This window comes from Cavia porcellus, unplaced genomic scaffold, assembly GCF_034190915.1.
Source record: "Cavia porcellus strain 051 isolate PalLab524CR breed Dunkin Hartley unplaced genomic scaffold, mCavPor4.1 scaffold_17, whole genome shotgun sequence".
Lineage (NCBI taxonomy): Eukaryota > Metazoa > Chordata > Mammalia > Rodentia > Caviidae > Cavia > Cavia porcellus.
Window position 1 is genome coordinate 73,569,024 of NW_026947500.1, and position 17,496 is coordinate 73,586,519.

Genomic DNA, 17,496 nt, shown 5'->3' on the forward strand with positions numbered 1-17,496 from the left:
TAATATCAAAAGCTACGTTTAATCTTCAGAGCCAACAGGAGCAAGGCGAAACATACAAATGGGGAGCCCCGGGTGCCCCCCACTCCGACTGGAACGCCACGCACACCCCGTACAGAATGGCTTGAGTTAAGGTGCAGTCCCACAGAGGAAGCGGGCCCGGCCCCAGACTGTCCTGGCTCCCGGGGATGGAGGGAGGTCCCGCCACTCTCCCCCAGCTCACCTGGCTTTTCAAGGATCACGGCCCGTTGGGGTCACTCCACTTCCTCTGCTACATCCTGGGGGGGCTGGGAGCCCCACTCGGACACCCTGGCCCAAGGGAGTGGGGGGCACCTCCACCTTCCCAGTCCTGGAGGCCGAGCGGAGAGGAGGGGTCCCGCATCTGTGCTCTGCTGCCCAGCATTTGGGGCACAGGCAGCCCCGAACAGGTGGCCCCGCCTCAGGCGTCTCTGTCCTGGGCCTGGATGAGCCCGTGGGTGAGGTAGCGGACAGGACGTGGGCTGGGAGCGGCCTCCCTCGGTCCAGAGGCTCTGGGCTGCTTTTCCGACCTGCCCTGTGGGGTGGCAGGGACCCTGCCGGCGACACCACCAGACTCAGAGAGCAGCGACGCTTTATTAAAGGAGGGAGGCGCTGGGCCCCACTCTGGGCCCATTTGGGCCCTGGGACGACTATGGTCCCCTCTGCCCGTCCCTCGCCTGCACCGCAGCCCAGGGCCTGAGCCCCGCTGGCCTCCCACTCCGTGCAGCTCAGGCTGGGTCCCCTCATGTGGCCAGTGGCTGCTCAGCAGCCTGGAGCTGCGCCCTGCAGGGAGGACGACCCTGAAGGGGAGCGGTGGCGGGTGAAGCACCAGACGCAATGGCCTTGGCCACAAGCGGATGGCACAGGCTACCGGGGACGGGAGCTGATGGAAGACTGCAGAGCCGGAGGAGCCGAGGCAGCCAAGCACACCGAGCGGGGCTGGAGAGGCGGGGCGCGGGCGGGCGTGGGCAGGGGGGCCTCGAGGCCCTGCCCGGGACTGAGCACCATGTTGGGGGCCGGCACGGGCCGGGCTGGTGGGGGCGGCTGTCCTGTGTCCCCTGCAGTCGCCACTGGCCCCAGCATCGTGGTGTGGTGGCAACGGCCATGCACGGCCTCAGGGGCTTGGAGGACCCCTCCCTAGGCCGGGCTCCCAGGCTGGGCGGAAGGGGGGCCGGGCAAGGCCAGGTCCTGGCCCTCAGGCTCTGGGGCGCTGCGGGCCGGGCTCCCGGGCTCCTGGGCAGGCGCTGCAGCCCCTTCTTCCTCCGCCGCGCACGGCTCTGGGGGCTGCTCTTCACCTGGAGGCTGGGGTCTCGGGCCGACTGGCTCCCTCGGGGGCTGGGAACTGCCGGCCGGGGCCCACAGTGACTGAGGAAGGTCTTTCTGCAGAAGAGAGGCTGTGGGTGACATGGGGACAGGAGCCTGGAGCAGCTCTTGGCAGGGGCAGCAGGCACTGCTGCAGGTGGAGGCTGCAGGTGGAGGAGGGCAGGGGACGCCCTGGAGCTCTGGGCTCAGGACCAGCGAGAGGTCAAGACCACTTACCCACCCAGCCGCCCGCTGGCAGCCACCCCTCCTGTGTAGTCACCACCCTGCCCTGGCTCCAGGCCAGACGTGGGGCGGGTGACCTGCCATGCACTGGCGTCCCACCCTCGGCAGTACCCAACCCATCCTAGGATCCCCAAAACCTAGCCCAGCAGGGGCCGCCGCTGCCTGGTGAGGCACTGTCCTGGAGACAGATGGGGCACAGTCGCCTCCCTCCTGCTCAGCTGCAATGGCCCAGCCCCAAGCCGGGTCCCCCAGGAGGCGGGGACAGAAAAGGCTGGCAAAGAAAGCACAAGCCTCGGGCAGCGTCTGGCCAGGCCAGGGGACCCACAGCAGGCAGCCCGCCCGCTGCCCCATGACTACGATCTGCACCCCCCTCCCCCGGACAGCGGGGACCCGCTGGGGCCCCTCAGGTTACCACTCCCGCAGACACTGACAGAAACCGGTATTCACCGCAAAGCCGCTGCCCGTCCAGAAGGCGCCCAGCTCCTGGCGCCACAGGGCCACCGCGCACGACGTCACCAGGGTGCAGGGCACCAGGTAGAGCAGCGCGGGCTGGCCACGCTGCATGAGCGCCAGCGCCACAAACGTCACCAGGAGGCCGATGCCATAGGCTGTGAGGAGGAGGGAGAGGGGCGCAGGGGCTGGGTGTCGGGGTGCTGGGGCGGGCCTGGCCCCACCCCACCCGTGTGCGGGGCAGAAGCCCGGGGCGGCGGGGGCGGAGGGAGTGAGACAAATGGCACAGCAGGCTCGCCTTGACGATGAGGCCCCCTCGCAGCCAGCGGGGGGCTCTGACTGGCTCCCCTCTGTGGTCCTCTCCGAGACAGTCTCACTGTCACCTCATCTCCCAGGGGGCCTCAGTTTGGAACCAACAACCCCACCCCAGGGCGCCAGGGGGAGGCGCTGAGCTCAGACACTTAGAAAGAACCTGGGCTCAGCAGAAAACAGGGTCCCGAGTACATGGTTCTGGGGTGAACAGGGAAGGCGACCAGGGAGAAGAAAAACAAAATGAGAGAGGCGGGGGACACGGACCAGCCCCCAACGGCCACCTTGAGGTCCTGGGTTCAAATCCCGACACCACCTCCACAACAAAATAGGAGGAAAGAAAACAGCCAGGCCCGCAGGAGCCAGGGCAGGACAGCGTCCTGGACGACGGTACCCACCGATGGTGCTGGCCATGAAGTAGACCCTGGAGGACTGCACCTGCACGTCGAACCTGTGGCAGTAGGCCACCAGCAGCCCTGCAGGGGTACCCCAGGCTCACCATGGGCCGAGGCCACCCCTCCCATCAGGCTGCTGACATCACCAGGGATTGGGGTTGCAATGACCCCCGAGACCTGAGGCCCAGGACGGCCTGGCTGGGGTCGTTACAGGGGCCCCCACCCTCTGCACCAGGGGGTGCAGGCTGCCAGGGCACAGGAGTAGGACACAGATGGGGCAGAGACTGCCCTGGTCAGGGGTCACCCCTACGCACCCCCAGCAGGATCTGGTCCCCACCCCCAGAGAGGGCCTCAGCCCTGGCCTGTCACTGCCAACTCCCCAGCCCGCCAGCCTCGGCACCTGGCACCAAGATGTCTCCAAAGCCCAGGAGGGAGAAGGGCCGGTCGCACAGGGCCAGGGGCGAGGAGTTGAGCCTGGGCACCTTCAGGACCATGGGCAGCTGCGGGAGAGCAGAGTGGACTCTCTCCAGACCGGGCCTGCCTGGCCTGGGGGGGCCCTGCACCCCACCCCGTCAGACTCTGGGCTGAGGCCTCACAGAGACATGACGCACCTTCTCATGGGTGGTGGAGTCCGAGGGTCCGGTGGCCACCTCCACCATGATGCTGTTCCCGCTCTGCACAGAAGGGTCACATCAGGGTGGGTGCTGGGCAGCGGGGTGGGAACCGCGAGGCGGGCAGGGCAGGCGCCTACCTTGGTCAGGAAGGGCGTAATGAAGACAAAGAAGACGTCGTAGATGAACAGCACCAGCAGCAGCAGCGTGCAAGCCTGGGGGAGCAACAAGTGTGAGGAGGAGGGGTCAGTGGGGGGAACGTGGGGGGGGCACAGTGGGGGGCCGAGCCTCACCTTGAAGGTTGGGAGGCGGATGGTCTTCAGCATGTACAGGCAGAAGGTGATGCCCAGCGCGTCCTGCAGGACCCAGGCCCACCTGGAAGGCAAGGCCCTACTGACCCAGACACCACACACCGCACCTGACCTGGCCCGCCCAGACCTGCTTCATGAGGCTCTGTGCACACCGCTCTCCAAACACATCCCGTCTCCCCGCTGCCAGTCAGCCTGTCAGGGCCAACCTGTGCCCAAGTGGGAGGGGGGACAAGTGGCGCGGACACCAACATCCCCCTGCACCAGCCGGTGTGAGCAGGGCTGGGCCTGCAACGTCGGGCAGGGGCCGTGCTGGGCATTGTGGGGGACAATGCTGGCACTGGGCCGGCGTCCCCCCTGCCTGGGGGCACCGTGGAGATCGCTGGCATCAGGGCCAGGAGGGTTCACGGCATCTCCGTCCAGATTCCAGTCAGGGCCAGGGGGCACCTGGCCAGCTGGGATGGAACCAGACACGGCTCCGGGCGGGAGGTCTCGGCACAGGCGGAGGTTCCGCCCGGGCACCTGAGGACAGGAGAGGGGACCGGGCAGGGGCGGGGTGGTGGCACTCACTGGTCCTCGTTGCGGAAGACGCCCCACACCACGCTGACGGCCACGCAGAAGAGTGCCAGGAGCAGCATGCGGGCCTGGGGGCGCTTGTGGAAGTAGGGCAGGCTGTTGTCTGGGACCCTGGTGGGGACCGCCCGTCAGCAGCCGGGATCCCGTGGCCCCGAGCCCGCACCCAACGGCTCCTGCAGCACGGGGGCCCCTCCAGAGCCCCATCAAGCTCCTGCCCCCCGGGGCAGGCAGCCAGAGGGAGCCTGCTGCACCAGGTCTGCCCCCGTCTCCAACAGCAAAGTGGGGTGGCGGGGCCCTCTGAGCCCCATCTGGCCTTGCCTTAGCCCCCCCTTACCCCGTGAACACCTCAGCTCCCGGGCCGGGACTCTCTGGGCCCAGCCTGTGGGGTCTGCTGAGCAGGCCAGTCTGCAGCCCAGGGCTGAGCCGTGGCCCTGGACCCCCAGGGGGCTGCTGGCCGGGCCAGGCGGGGCCGGGGCTCACCTGCACCCGCAGCAGGGCAGGCGGCGCACACAGGGCGCCAGGCAGCTGTAGAGGCCGGTGGAGGAGGCCAGGCAGAAGATCCCGATGATCACGTAGACTGCAGGGGGAGCGTGTGGTGAGGGCGCCGCTGGAGCACCCCCGCCCCGCCCGGCCCCGCCCACCCCGCCCCGCCCGGCCCCGCCAGCCCGCACCGAGGTGGTCGTAGAAGTAGTAGAGCAGCACGAGCATGGAGCAGCACATGACCACGAACACGCAGATCATGACGGGCGTCACGTCCACCGCGCCGTCCTCCTGCTTCTCGGGCCCGTCGTCCCGCTTGTGCTTCACGTACCTTCTTGGAGGACACGGGGCTCACGGGTGCCGGGGCGCTCCCGGCCCTGTGACGGCCTCCCCGCGGGCTGCAGGGACTGACCGGGACCCCCGAGCCCCCGGCAGGGCCTCACCTCCTCACGTCCCGGCTCCCGGCCCAGTAGCCGCCGAGGGCAACCGTGCCCACCGCCATGATGAAGATGATCACCATGTTGTAGTCCAGCACAGGCTCGCTGGGCGCGTACAGCGCCACCCGCAGCTGGTGGCCGAAGTTCTGCAGGGAAGGGCAGGGACAGGCTGCTGAGCGGCGCCCTGCCCTCTGCACCGCCCGCAGGCGGGGCCGCACCCCAGCCCGGCGGCCAGGGGCGCCTACCTGGAACATGTCCAGCATGTCCCGGTGGCTGAGCAGCGCCACGGGGATCCCGATCTCCTCGTACTGCGTCCTGTTGCCTCCTGGGGGCACCTGGCCCGGGAGGAGGCAGTGTGGGGAGTCCACGCGGGAGCCTGCGGACCACTGGGCCCAGGTCGCATCAGGGCCACTGCCAGGGTGGGTGCCAGGCCTCAGGCGGGGGTCACCCAGAGTCCCACGCAGGGCTCTGTCGCACACCAGCCCCTCCCACAAGGCCCCACAGCCAACACCAGAGCCCGCCGCCCGTACCAGCTTCTCCTTGCTGACCACCAGCAGCCCTCGTGCCCCGCCGCCTTGCGCCAGGCGCACTTTCTCGTAGAAGGTGCAGTTCCCACGCGCCACCAGCGGGACCTGGTTGATGAAGCCCCCGGGAGGGAGGTCGCTGGGGGAGCAGAGCATGGAGGATGACCAGTCGCCAAGCTGCAGGAGAGACTGGGGGGCGGGGAGGGGGTCACGGCGGCTTCCTGGCCACTGATCACTGGGGAGGACACCATGACCGTGCTGACTCCTGGGCTCTGGGAGGGGTCAGCCCAGTGTGGCAGGGTCAGAGATGGGGGAACCTTGACAGGGGTCTCGGGGACATCCCTGAGGGTCCTGTGAGAGTCCAGGGGGCCTCGGCAGTGTCCACGGGAGGGAAGCGGCTCGCCCAGCCTGCCAGGACTCTCTCAGTACAGGCCCCAGTGACTGGGAGGCGGGGGAGGACCAACACCACTGTCCAGAGCACAGGCCTCGCTTGAGGCTCACGGCCAGCCGTGCCCAAGAGACAGGGGACCCCGTGGCCGCCCCAGGGCCACCCTCCTAAGGTTCCACATCACAAGGTTGAAAACGCTCCCAGCATGCACCAGGCAGGGCCGGAGCTCACAGCCCCCACGGGGCAGCGCTGGGTGGGGGTGAGAGCGCCTGTGCACAGAAGCCACGGCGTACCTCACACTCAGGCCACACGCCTGTGCTCACAGACAGGCAGGTGTGGGGCTGCACCCCTGTAGGGAACAGCGGGGTGCACACTGCCTGGCACCAGACCCTCCCCGCAGCCCCGTGCCGGGTGCGGCAGCCTCACCGCCTTGCCCAGGTCGTGCGGCAGGTGCGCCCACTGCGGGTTGTAGAGGATGCAGTAGTCCTTGCCTCTGGGGACACCGCTCTCAGACATCACGTGCACCATGCCGTACTCGCAGGTCACCTGCGCAGGGACAGGACGGGGGACGGGGTGGTCAGAGTGACCCCACGGGGCCTGGGGCGCCTTCGGGCAAGCATCAGGACTCAGCCTCTCCTGAGCACGGCTCACGGCTGAGGACCCCGGAGGGAGGGCGGCGGGGACAAGCTGACTTCCCAGGGAGACTGGCTGGGACCACGGCCCTGCGCCAGCGCTCTCCAGACAGGGAAGACAGCTCGAGTTCTCAGGGCCTTCGGGATCAGTGGGGACAGGAGGGAACAGAGTCCTAGGAAGAGCCCTCTTACAGGATATCCACAGCCCTGTCCCCCGCTCTGGTGGCCACTGCGTGCGTGGGGGGGGGGGACAGGGCAGGTCTGACCACAGGTGGGGGGTTACAGCTAGTCACATGACCAGTCCAAGAGGGCACAGGTCAGAGGGGACCCTGCCTGATACCCCATCAGCTCCCAAGTAAGCGGGGCGGGAAGTGGACAGACCAAAGGAGCTGAGGGCACTGGACATTGGGCTGGCCACAGCCATGTGTGTGCTCTGCAGGGGCTGAGGTCTGGCAGCCGCTGGGAACAAATCCAGGCAGCCACAGCAGGGCGCTCCCTCCTGCACCCCTACCCAGCACCAGCCAGCCAGGGACAGCTGGCCTGGGTCCCTCCACGGTGACCAGCAGGAGCCCAGGAGACAGAGAGGGATGATGAGCACCGTTCACACAGAGGGCAGAGGCGCCCAGCACAGGGGGCCCCGCCTGCTGACCCCGCCTCACACGGCCACCTGCTCACCCGCCTCCTGCTGGGCCTGGCCTGGCTGCCACCACCTCAGGCAGAGCTGGGTCCTGATGCCCTGCCACTGCCCAGAGAACACCCTCAGCCTCACGTGGGCCTTGGGAGGGCGGGGTCTCAGGCGCCTCGGCCCATGCCTTGGTCTTCTTGGGGACGGAGTGCCCACCCGCACCCCTGAACACTCCTCCCACAGGGCTGCGTGCCCTGGGCCACTCCTGGCGTCCAGAGGCCCTGCACACAAACAAGCGGGCAGTGGTGCCAACCTGCACCCTGGGGCGAGGCCAGCACTGCGGGTCCGTGATGTCACATGGAACCTCAGTCCCACAGGTGGCTACGCTAGGCTGGGGCAGCGAAAGGGGGACTCTCATCTGCCTTGGTTTGACCGTCAGTCTAAGAGCATCTCACCTGAGGCCCTGGCCACCCAGAGGTGGCAGCACGTAAATGCCCAAGGCCTCCGAGTCCCCATGGTCCAGAGTTGATACAGGCTATATTTTGAAGGCCACCCCCAGCTGCTGTTCCAGGGTCTCCCTGTCCCCTGAGATAACAAACGTGAGTCACCTGTGGCTGCGGGCTGCATCCTGGGCACTTGGCTGGCTGTCCTCTGCCCATTCCCTGTCCCAGCCTGGCCTGAGCACCTCTCCCAATGTCTCCTCCTCCCCCACCTGCAGGTGCCCCACTGCCCTGCCCGCCCGAGGGTGCCCAGCTGTGTGCCCTTCAGATGGGTCCACCCATGGTCCAGCATCCCTGGCACCTGCTGGGAGGCAAGGTAAGGGCCACGAAGGTGCTGGGGTCCACGGTCCTAGCTGCATCTGATAATAAAGGTTTTTTTTGTTTTTATGTTTTTGCTTTTTTGAGACAATCTGCTTAGACAGCTCAGGCTGGCCTTGAGCTCACTTTGTGGCCCAGGCTGGTCTTGAACTTCCAATGATCCTCCTGCCTCAGCCTCCCAAGCTGGGATGACAGGTGTGGGCCACCACACCCACCAGGCTTGTTGACGAACTTTTTTTTTTTTTTTTTTGTCTTTTTTCCCCGGTACCAGGGATCGAACTCACGACTGCCTGCTTGCAAGGCAGGTGCTTATGCCGCTGAGCTAAATCCCCAGCCCCTAGTTGACGAACTTTTACAGGAACTCAGCCCAACGTGCTCCTATGCAGAAGGTCCAAGGTCGTCCCCACCCGCAAGGGAGGGGCGGCAGCAGGAACTCGGGGCCCAGAGCGGAGACCGCTGGCTATCTGGCCTTCCCAGAAGACAGCCCAGCCCTGTCCCCGGATCTGGGCTGTGAGTGAAATGCCTTTTGTGTGACACAGAAATAGATAGAGCCACTGCTCTTCAAAAGGATCACTCAGGGACACAAAAGCGCATTCACTGATATTCTGTCCTCATAATCTGCAAAACTGGTTTCCACTAAAAAAAAAAAACCCTGGGGCCGGTTGTGTTGCTCAGCAGCACAGCGTCTGCCTGGCAAGCTGGAGGCAGGAGGTCAGGGGTGAGGGCTCGGACCCCCGGTGCCTGAACATGACACAGCCACCTCCAGGGCTTCGTGATCACAGTGGGGACAGGCGGGACACCTGTGGGGAACTGAGCCTTGGAACAACACAGGGGGGTCTCGAAAACATCACGGGGAACTGCCTCCCTGCAGGGGTCCCCAGTTCCAGCTAGGACCAGGCTGCTGCCTGGGGAAGGGGTGGAGCACACCAGGGCGCCCACAGCTGACCACAGGTCCCACGGACAGACTCGCCTCGCCTCCCTTCTGTCCTGCGGTGCCAGGGAGGTGGGCACAGCTGCAGACAGCAGAGCTGCCCAGGGTCCCCACGTGGCAGTGCACTCAGGACTAGCACCAAGCAGCCCTCTGGAGAACAGCCGCTTCCATTCCTGGGCACCCCCCCCCCCCAGTCCACAACGGGTTCCAGGAAGAGAGGGAAGCCCTGGAAGCTGCTTCCTTGTTCTACTCTTGGGATGAAATGTGAACTCTGCCTGCCCAGGATGAAGTCCAAAAACCCCTGCATCCTGAGCATTCTGCCAGCTGGCCTGGCCTGACCTGTCCAGCCCTGCCCCACCTTTTCCCCCTGCCCATAGCCGCTCCCTGGGCTCCTGCTCTGCCCTCTGGCTGAGGGGGAACCCCTGGTCTTACCTCCAGGTCACCAGGAGGGCCTCCTTTACGGGGACATCTTGCAGGGGGTGGCGGGAGTGTAAGCTGTCCTTGCAAGTGCTAAACAGCTCTCCACACCAGCCCTAACCAACTCATCATCGTCCCCAAATAAATCCAGCTCACATCCCCCGACCTGCAGCCCATACCACCGCTCCTCTTCCGGGCCCACCTGGAGAAATCCTGTGCAGTTCAGGACACCCATGTCACAGCTTTTAAAACCTCCCAGAGAGCCAGGCGTGGTGATGCACGTCTGTAATCCCAGCACTCAGAGGCTAAGGCAGGAGGCATGTTGGAGTTTGAGACCCGCCTTGGGCTACAAAGTGAGCTCAAGGCCAGCCTGAACTGCATTTCGAAACCCTGTCTCAAAAAGACAAAATCAAAAAACAAAACAAAACCCTCCCAAGGAAACTGAGTCCCCACTTCTGTGGTGCCTCCACAATCACACAGCATTTCTCTCACTTCCCCTGTAGCCCCTCCACCTGCTGGAGCAGACCAGTGAGGGAAGTCCAGGCCAGTGCAGGGAAAGTCCAGCGAGCTGGAGAGACAGCTGGGCAGCTGAGGGGCTTCCTGGACAGCCTCTGAGGGCAACAGAACAACCAAGACTAAGGGAGACCAGGGGCATTCCAGGGTGACGCAAGAGCATAGAGCATAAGGGGCCACCAGTGAACCTTGCTAACCAGGGGGCGGCACCCAGAGGCCTCAGGAAAAAGACAGGAAACCGCTGGATGTGACAAGACACAAGAAGCTTTGAAGAAAATGTTATTTCTGCCTGGTCAAGAGTGGACTTGAGGGACAAAAGCTGGCACACGGGGACCAAGCAGCTGCAAGGAGCTACCACGGAGACACACAGACAGGCTGCACAATGCACACAGAGAAAGCGCCCTAGTGTGGGAGAGGTGTCAGGAGTTAAACTGCACACATGCCTGTCATCCTAGCACCCTAGGAGGCTGAGGCAGGAGGACTGAAATTGACCCCAGCCTGGCCAAATGAGCAAGACCTTGTCTCAAAAAAAAAAAAAAAAAAAAAAAAAAAAAAAGACTGGGGACCTACTTACCTACTTTAGTGTGAAAGCCCTGGGGTCCCCGATTAGAACTAACTAAGGAATGCATTTGTAGACTTCCCAGGGCCCGAATCCCTGAGCTGCAGACCCCAGGAGCAAAGGAACACCTGGAACCCTACTGTAGTCACAACGGTGGGCATCAGCTACCCCGTGGATGGAGGGAGGCCCTGCTAGACTGTGACACCCTTCTCACTAACTGACTCATGGCCCCCACATCTCCTCCTGGACCCAAAAACGAGACGCTTATGGCCCCTTTTGCAGACTGACAACTGCCGCTCAGAGCTGGAGCCCCCTTGCCCAAGGTCACGGAGCACAGTAGGCGAGGGGCCGGGGTTCAATCGCATTTCAGGTCTGAGTGCTTAGCTGCTCCTCAACGCCGCCAGGTTTTGGGGAACACGGCGGACGCCCCACCGGGGTCCTTCTGGCAAGCCCCCGGTGGAGACCTAGCTTGCATTGCGCTCATTTCGCAAAAGGGGAAACTGAGGCTCGGGACGGGCTGTCACCTGCCAAGGCCACTAAAGTGGAGGTCCGTGGCGGCGGCTGCGGACCCCGAGACCGACAAGCAGGCCTTGGGGAGCGTTCCCGCGGCGGGAAGGCGAGGAAGAGGAGCCAGGAAAGGCCCGCAAGGTCACAGCCGGGCTCCCGCCGCCCGTGGGGGGCGCGGGTGTCGGAGGCTGCTCCCCGCGCCGGGTCGGGCGGGCTCCCACGCGTAACCCGGAACCGAGGGCCCAGCACCCCACCCACAGCTGCGGGTCGGCCGGGCCCAGCGCAGCCCTCACCTGGGCCGCGAAGAGTACAAAGGCCGCCCCGAGTCGCGCCACTGTCAAAGCCGCCATTCCTGCCGGTCCCGCCGCAACAGACAGCGGAGGTTTCCAAGCAACGCCCCAGGCCGCCGCGTCGCGCAAGCGCTGCGCATGCGCGCGAAGCCGGGGTCAAAGGACGTGGCTTAGCGCCTGCGCAAAGAGGCGCAGGCGGCACCATGGCGGTGAGTGCACGGCTGGACGTGTGCCTGGGAGAGCGGAGGGGCTGGGGGTGCATGCACCGGGACGAGGGAGCCCGGGGGCTGAAGACCCCGGGAAGATAGAGGGACTCCAAGACAGAGGGCTGCGGAGCGGGAGACGTATTTGAGAGGCAGGAAGCTGCACACCGGTGATTAGGAGCGCTGTGGACCGTAGAGTGGGGTGCTGCAGACTGAGGGTGCAGGAGGACAGGTAGCTGAGAGATTGCAGACTGTGAAGACTGGGGCTCTGTATCAGGCAGAGATAGCGGCAGCCGAGGAGAGGGGCCGCCGACGGGGAGGACGTGTGGGGACGGGTGAGTCGCGGACCCCTGAGACTCGGTGTCCGGAGAACGGGGGGTGCCAGAGCTGGGGCCGCGCTCCCCACTTCACGGGTTCTGCCTTCCCGCAGGACAAAGAGAAAAAGAAGAAGGAAAGCATCTTGGACCTGTCCAAGTACATTGATAAGACGATCCGGGTGAAGTTCCAGGGGGGCCGCGAAGGTGAGGCGCCCTCTCCTAAAAACGCAAATAAAATACGTAAAGGCAGCGGCGAGGGGGAGACAGGCAGAGCTGCGGATGTTTTAGGTGCTTAAAACGGGCCACCTTGTGCCATCTTCGTGTTGTCACTGGGAAATAGGAACTGGCTGCCTGTATTTCAGGTGGGGAGACTGAGGCAGAGAGAGGAGACCCAGTGTAACCAAGAGAGCTGTCCCGCCTCTGCGTTTTCCCCAGCCCGGGGCTGCCCCAGCGCCTTCCTGGTGTCTTGCTTTCCTTACATGTGCACGTGTTTTGTTTTGTTTCAGACAGGATTTCACTATGTAGCCCAGGCTGGCTTTGAATTTAGCAATCCTCCTGCCTCAGCCACCCAAGTGCTGGGATTAGAGGCCTGCATCAGCATGCCTGGTCAGTTTTTGCTTTTTGAGACAAAGCTCTGGGCTCCTTTTTCTCCAAGCTGGGGACTGATAGGTGGCATCAGTCCTTAAGGCCTGATGCCTGCCTGACCATCGAGGTACAAAGCCCATGCTAGAATCTGAATAAATGTTTGCTCCATGAGCACCATGCTGGCTCCTAGCCTGTAGGCTGTGTTAAAAAGATACAGTTCCTGCTCTTCGGGGAGCTGGTGTTTGTTTTGTACCCAACATAGCAAATGTATGCCTATGTAGCAGGTTAAATAACACCCATTTTTTACCTTACTGGATCTACAGGCTACCCAGGCATGGTAGCACATACATCTATAATCCCAGCAGTGGGAGGCTGAAGCAGGAGGGTCTCTGAAAGTTCAAAGCCAGCCTGGGCTACATAGTGAGACCCAGTCTCCAAAAAAAAAAAGTGTAAGCTAATGACTTGGTGCCACTCAGGGCCCCCCCAAGGCTGTCAGAGAAGGAGCTCTCTTGAGCTGCAGCCCCAAGCGCACCAGTTACTAGTAGAACCCTGTCGTGGGACTCCTGTCTTCCAGTCATGCTGGTTGGGGACCCTCACTCCTGCCTGGGGACCGAACCCAGGCCCTTCATGCTGAGCTCGCCCCTCAGCCCTTTTTATTGATTTTCTTTTAATTTGAGGCACGGTCTCACTAAGCTGCCTGGGCTGTGCTCAAATTTGGATCTTCCTGCCTCAGCCTCTGAGAGTGCCGTAATGACAACCATGCACTGACCCTTAGACTGACCCAAAGCCCCTCATCAGAGACCTGAGTTATGGCGCTAGCTTCTTATTATTGGCGCAGGACCTAAGCTTGGGGTGGGGGGCACCCACACACAGGCCTGGCTTCCCCAGTGCATTTCGCCCTGCCTGCAGCCTCAGCCAGGCCGGGCCAGGGAACAGTCAGTGTGGTGTTCGGGCCCCAGAGGAGGTGACAGAGAGAGAGCCTGGCAAAAAGGAGCATGCAGTCCCCGGAGGCAGAAGGTCACCTGCAGAGAGGTGGCACCAAGACACAACAAGATGGCCCATCAGGCAGAACAGGCAGCCCTGGTGGGGACACCGGGCTCGTCCCCTCTCAGGCTGTCACCGGGTGTGGCAGATGTGGCACCTGGACAAGGAGCCGTGACCCAGGACACCCAGGCTCCCAGAGAGGAGGGCACTCCCGGTAGCCAGGGAGGGGCGTTTCTCCCGAGAGCTGCCCAGAATCCTGCTGGGCACTGGGTCTCCGGGGGACCCAGCTGAAGAAGCCACAGACCCAGAAGAGGACACTCTGTCTGAGCACATGCACCAGGTCCATCCCCTCCCCAGCCCGGGCTCCCTGAGGCCACTTTCTGTCTTGGTGTCACCTACCTGGGTCATTTCCAGTCCGTGAAGCCCACACTGTGTGTCCTCTGTGCCTGGCATCTCTCACTGAGCATGGCATCCTCAAGGTCTCCGGCCCTTAGAGTGGCTCATGCCTGTGATCCCAGCACTCAGAGGCTGAGACAGGAGGATCGCTTTGAGTTCGAAACCAGTCTGGGCTAGACAGTGAGCTCAAGGCCAGCCTGAACTGCATAGTGAGACCCTGTCTCAAAAGGACAAAAACAAAATCTGTGTTTCATGGGCCCGGGATCCCCATCCATAGTCGCAGGGTCCCCTGCCCCCAAGTACTGTGTAGCATGTTGTGAGCAGGCGGGTGATGAGTGTGTCTCTCGTCTCGCGGGTCTGCAGCCTGCACAGCCTCTCTGAGCTTGCCCCCTCTGCTGGCCCCCAGCATTCCAGCCTCCAGTCACACCACCGCCTGTTCCTCGACAACTCACAAGACAAGAGTTTTTTGTTTTTGTTCTTTTGTCTTTCTGAGACAGGGTCTCCCTGCACAGGCTGGCCTTGAGCTCACTCTAGCCCAGGCTGGTCTTGAACTCACAATGGTCCTCCTGCCTCAGCCTCCCGAGTGCTGGGGTCACAGGTGTGCATCGCCACTGAGCCCAGCTTGGTTTTTACGTGGCCTTTTGTCTTTTTTCATTTTTATCGGTACCAGGGATCGAACTCACGACTGCCTGCTTGCAAGGCAGGTGCTTATGCCGCTGAGCTAAATCCCCAGCCCCTGATTCTTGGTTTTTACACTTTGCATAGAAGCCTAAGGAAGAGCTCCCGTCAGCCCTCACTGGGCCGTGTCCACCCAGAAAGTTTCATTGGCACCCGGGGCTCCATGCACGGCAGCAGTGTCCCCCATGTCCTCCGCAGACGGTGACGCGGCCCATTGTACCGGCCATCGGGCCTCTGCAGGAGACGCTTGCTGACCGTGCCTGGGGAGCCCCAGCACCCCTGCCCTGGGGTGGGTGCTGACCTCACACTCCTGTCCGTTTGCTTCCCTTCCCGGTGGCTTCTCCAAGCTAGTGGAATCCTGAAGGGCTTCGACCCACTGCTCAACCTCGTGCTGGACGGGACCATCGAGTACATGCGAGGTGAGCGGCCCTTCTGCTTCCCTGAGGGCCACCGGCAGGTCACCTCCCCCACCTGGGCCGCTGGCACAAGCAGAGAGCCTCCCCATGACCTCCGTCTTCAGCCCGTGCGAGGCTGGGACTGGGGCCTTCTGTTCTGGGCAGGTCTCCTGAGCTGTCCAGGCTGGGCTGCAGCTTGCAGTCCTGCCTCAGCCCCCTAGAGTGCAGGGTGCCAACTCTCTTGGCGATCGTTGGGCGTGGTGAGGTCCTTGGGCTGGGTCCAGCGTGGTCACAGAGCCGTGCTGTGAGAGCTGTGCTGGGGGCTCCCCCGGTGCGCCCGTTCTGCTCCTGAGTTCACACAGCCCCTGACCCTGAGGGTCCCTTGTTTCTTCCCCTCACTGAACCCCCCATCCCCGTCCTGGCCACCACCATGCTTAACTTCTGGGGCACCCGGACGGGTGGCAGAGTCTGATGTCCCAGTGTGTCACCCCAGCCGTGGCTTTGCCCTGTCCCAGAAAGGCAGGGTAGTGTGGCCCCCTTGGCAGTCACCTCTCCCAGCCCAAGGGCCCCTGGGAAAGCACAGGAGCCACCTGGGCCCCACCTTGGTGGCCACTGGCCCCGTCGTGCAGGGCTAGCACAGCACCCCCGAGCTCTAGTGTCACCTGGGTCACCAGGCCGTGGACGAGAGGCTGCCTAGGGAGAGCCGGGTCCCAGACCACACCAGCGCCCCAGTGTCACACTCCAGGCCACCCGGTCCTGGCCACTCCTAGCACCCTGTGACAGTGACCTCACCAGAGCCTGGGTCCGGCTCCCTGCCCCTCACCACAGGACAGTGGTGCCCATGAGGGAGCCTGGGGGTCTCAGAGTCCCGGAGTCCAGGCCCTGGTCCCACTGAGTTCCGGAGCGAGGGTCCCACAGTTCGCAGGCTCAGCACCTCTGTGTCCCCCAGACCCCGATGACCAGTACAAGCTGACGGAGGACACGCGGCAGCTGGGGCTGGTGGTGTGCCGGGGCACGTCGGTGGTGCTGATCTGCCCGCAGGACGGCATGGAAGCCATCCCCAACCCCTTCATCCAGCAGCAGGACGCCTAGGGCCCCCCCCCCCGCCTTTTTGTATTGGTTGAATTTTTGTTTTCTTAATAAAACCACAAACCTTTCGCAGCCTGGCATCTAGTATCTCGCTTTCCCAGCTGTGACCCCAGGACCTGTGGGTTCCCTGGGGCTCAGTCCAGCCCCCACCCCCACCCCGGTTTGTAGATCACCAGCCACCATCTGAGCTGGGAACCGGAAAGAGTTCCGAGGTGACCAGGGTGACGGGTGGGCAGGAGCATCCATCCCGAGGGGACTTAGTCCAGCTCACCCGGCTCAGCCTCCATGCAACCCTGGACGGTGCCCCCAGAGCCAGTGCCCTGTCACTCCCCACACAGCCAGGTCCCTTCAGGAGCGGGAGCAAGCCTGGCGACCCTCGGGAGGCCGGCGGGGTGGCAGGACCTCACCCCGGCTGTGCTAGGGGCTTGGGGGTGGCCTAGGGTTGTCCAGGCAGGAACCCGGGCTTGATCACATCTCACAGCTGTGGACACGGAGGAGGCAGGCTGGATGGGGCGGACGGGGAGCCCAGGGCCGGGGTAGGCGGAGCGCTGGGGTCTGGGTCCTCACCTGCGCCCCGCTTCCCACCCCCCACCGCCATCTGGCCTGGCCCTGCCTCGCCTCTCCTCCTCCTCCTCCATCTCCTCAGAGGCCTCATGGGGGGCATGGATCTGTGGGGCTCACAGCCCTCCCACCCCAGGTCCCTTTCTTGGCAGGGGACCAGGGCCAGAGGAGGGGAGCCCAATGTGGAGGAACCAGGAGCCAGGCCCCAGAGCCAGCTGTCCGCAAAGTCCACACCCTGAGCCCCTGTGTCCTGGCCCTAACTGGGTGCAGCAGCTCTGGCAGCCTGGGGTCCTAAACCCTGGGGGGAAAGCAGGAATTTCCTCTTTGGGGGGCCAAGTAGACCCCTTGGAGCACCTAGGGACACAAGCAGGCAGAGGGGGACCCCAGCTTGCCCCAGAGCCAGAAAGAAGGCCTGTTCCTGTGCCCCTCAAAACATCTCCCTGGATGTGCCGCCCCCCATCCTGCCCCGCTCAGTCACCCCTCAGTGAGCCGACGAGGGTCCCACTCCCATGAGGCTGAGGATGCCCCCCCACCTCCGAGCCAGGTCCCACTCGGGGTCAGAGAGAGGCACGTAATGTCCACGCCAGCTCCTTGCCGGAGCCCAGAGACTCACTTCCCAGGACCAAGGCTGCACAAAACAGGCCTGATATAAGCCATGTACAGTGGCACGCACCTGTCACCCAGCAACTGGGAAGCTGAGGCAGGAGGGTCACAAGTCTCACCCCAGCCAGGGGCACTCAGTATCTTAGCAAGACCTGTCTCAAAATTAAAAAAAAAAACTAAAAGGGCACCAGGAGGAGGATCAGAAGTAACTCACTGGTAGAGCACTTGCCTATCATGGGCAAGGTCCTGGGTTCAACCCCCAGGATTGCAAAAAAATATTTTTTATGACACTGCATTTTTTTTTTTTTGTCTTTTTCCTTTTTATTGGTACCAGGGATCGAACTCACGACTGCCT

At 63.6% G+C, this 17,496-nt stretch overlaps 2 protein-coding genes across 5 annotated transcripts; one reads left to right on the forward strand and one right to left on the reverse strand.

Annotated features, from left to right (window-relative positions):
* Positions 1 to 11,480, reverse strand: Sppl2b (signal peptide peptidase like 2B). 4 transcript variants are annotated; one of them, XM_063228925.1, is made up of 15 exons: positions 11,334 to 11,479; positions 6,465 to 6,584; positions 5,657 to 5,839; positions 5,372 to 5,461; positions 5,133 to 5,272; positions 4,881 to 5,020; positions 4,690 to 4,786; positions 4,204 to 4,320; positions 3,619 to 3,700; positions 3,466 to 3,540; positions 3,326 to 3,388; positions 3,115 to 3,214; positions 2,718 to 2,795; positions 2,008 to 2,168; positions 1 to 1,409 (listed from the first exon to the last, which is right to left on the reverse strand). In XM_063228925.1, the coding sequence occupies exons 1-15, from the start codon at positions 11,388 to 11,390 to the stop codon at positions 759 to 761; spliced, it is 2,154 nt and encodes a 717-aa protein (XP_063084995.1). In that variant the 5' UTR covers positions 11,391 to 11,479; the 3' UTR covers positions 1 to 758. The 4 variants fall into 4 exon arrangements, with proteins under 4 accessions (XP_063084995.1, XP_063084994.1, XP_003460788.2 ...); XM_063228924.1 differs by having other exon boundaries at positions 4,881 to 5,023; XM_003460740.5 differs by having other exon boundaries at positions 968 to 1,395; positions 4,881 to 5,023.
* Lsm7 (LSM7 homolog, U6 small nuclear RNA and mRNA degradation associated) lies at positions 11,452 to 16,049 on the forward strand. Its single transcript, XM_013159229.3, has 4 exons — positions 11,452 to 11,539; positions 11,964 to 12,054; positions 14,841 to 14,912; positions 15,838 to 16,049. Exons 1-4 carry the CDS (start codon positions 11,534 to 11,536, stop codon positions 15,978 to 15,980), a joined length of 312 nt encoding a protein of 103 aa, XP_013014683.1. The 5' UTR covers positions 11,452 to 11,533; the 3' UTR covers positions 15,981 to 16,049.
* Positions 16,050 to 17,496: the final 1,447 nt, after the last annotated feature.

Coding starts and splice junctions, on each gene's coding strand:
- Sppl2b (XM_063228924.1), bottom strand. CDS start 11,390: ATGGCGGCTTTGACAGTGGCGCGACTCGGGGCGGCCTTTGTACTCTTC. Junction 5,462..5,656: donor TGGTCAGCAAGGAGAAGCTG/GTACGGGCGGCG, acceptor CTCCCGGGCCAG/GTGCCCCCAGGAGGCAACAG. Junction 3,215..3,325: donor ACTCCACCACCCATGAGAAG/GTGCGTCATGTC, acceptor GCTCTCCCGCAG/CTGCCCATGGTCCTGAAGGT.
- Lsm7 (XM_013159229.3), top strand. Junction 12,055..14,840: donor GTTCCAGGGGGGCCGCGAAG/GTGAGGCGCCCT, acceptor GGCTTCTCCAAG/CTAGTGGAATCCTGAAGGGC. Junction 14,913..15,837: donor GACCATCGAGTACATGCGAG/GTGAGCGGCCCT, acceptor TGTGTCCCCCAG/ACCCCGATGACCAGTACAAG.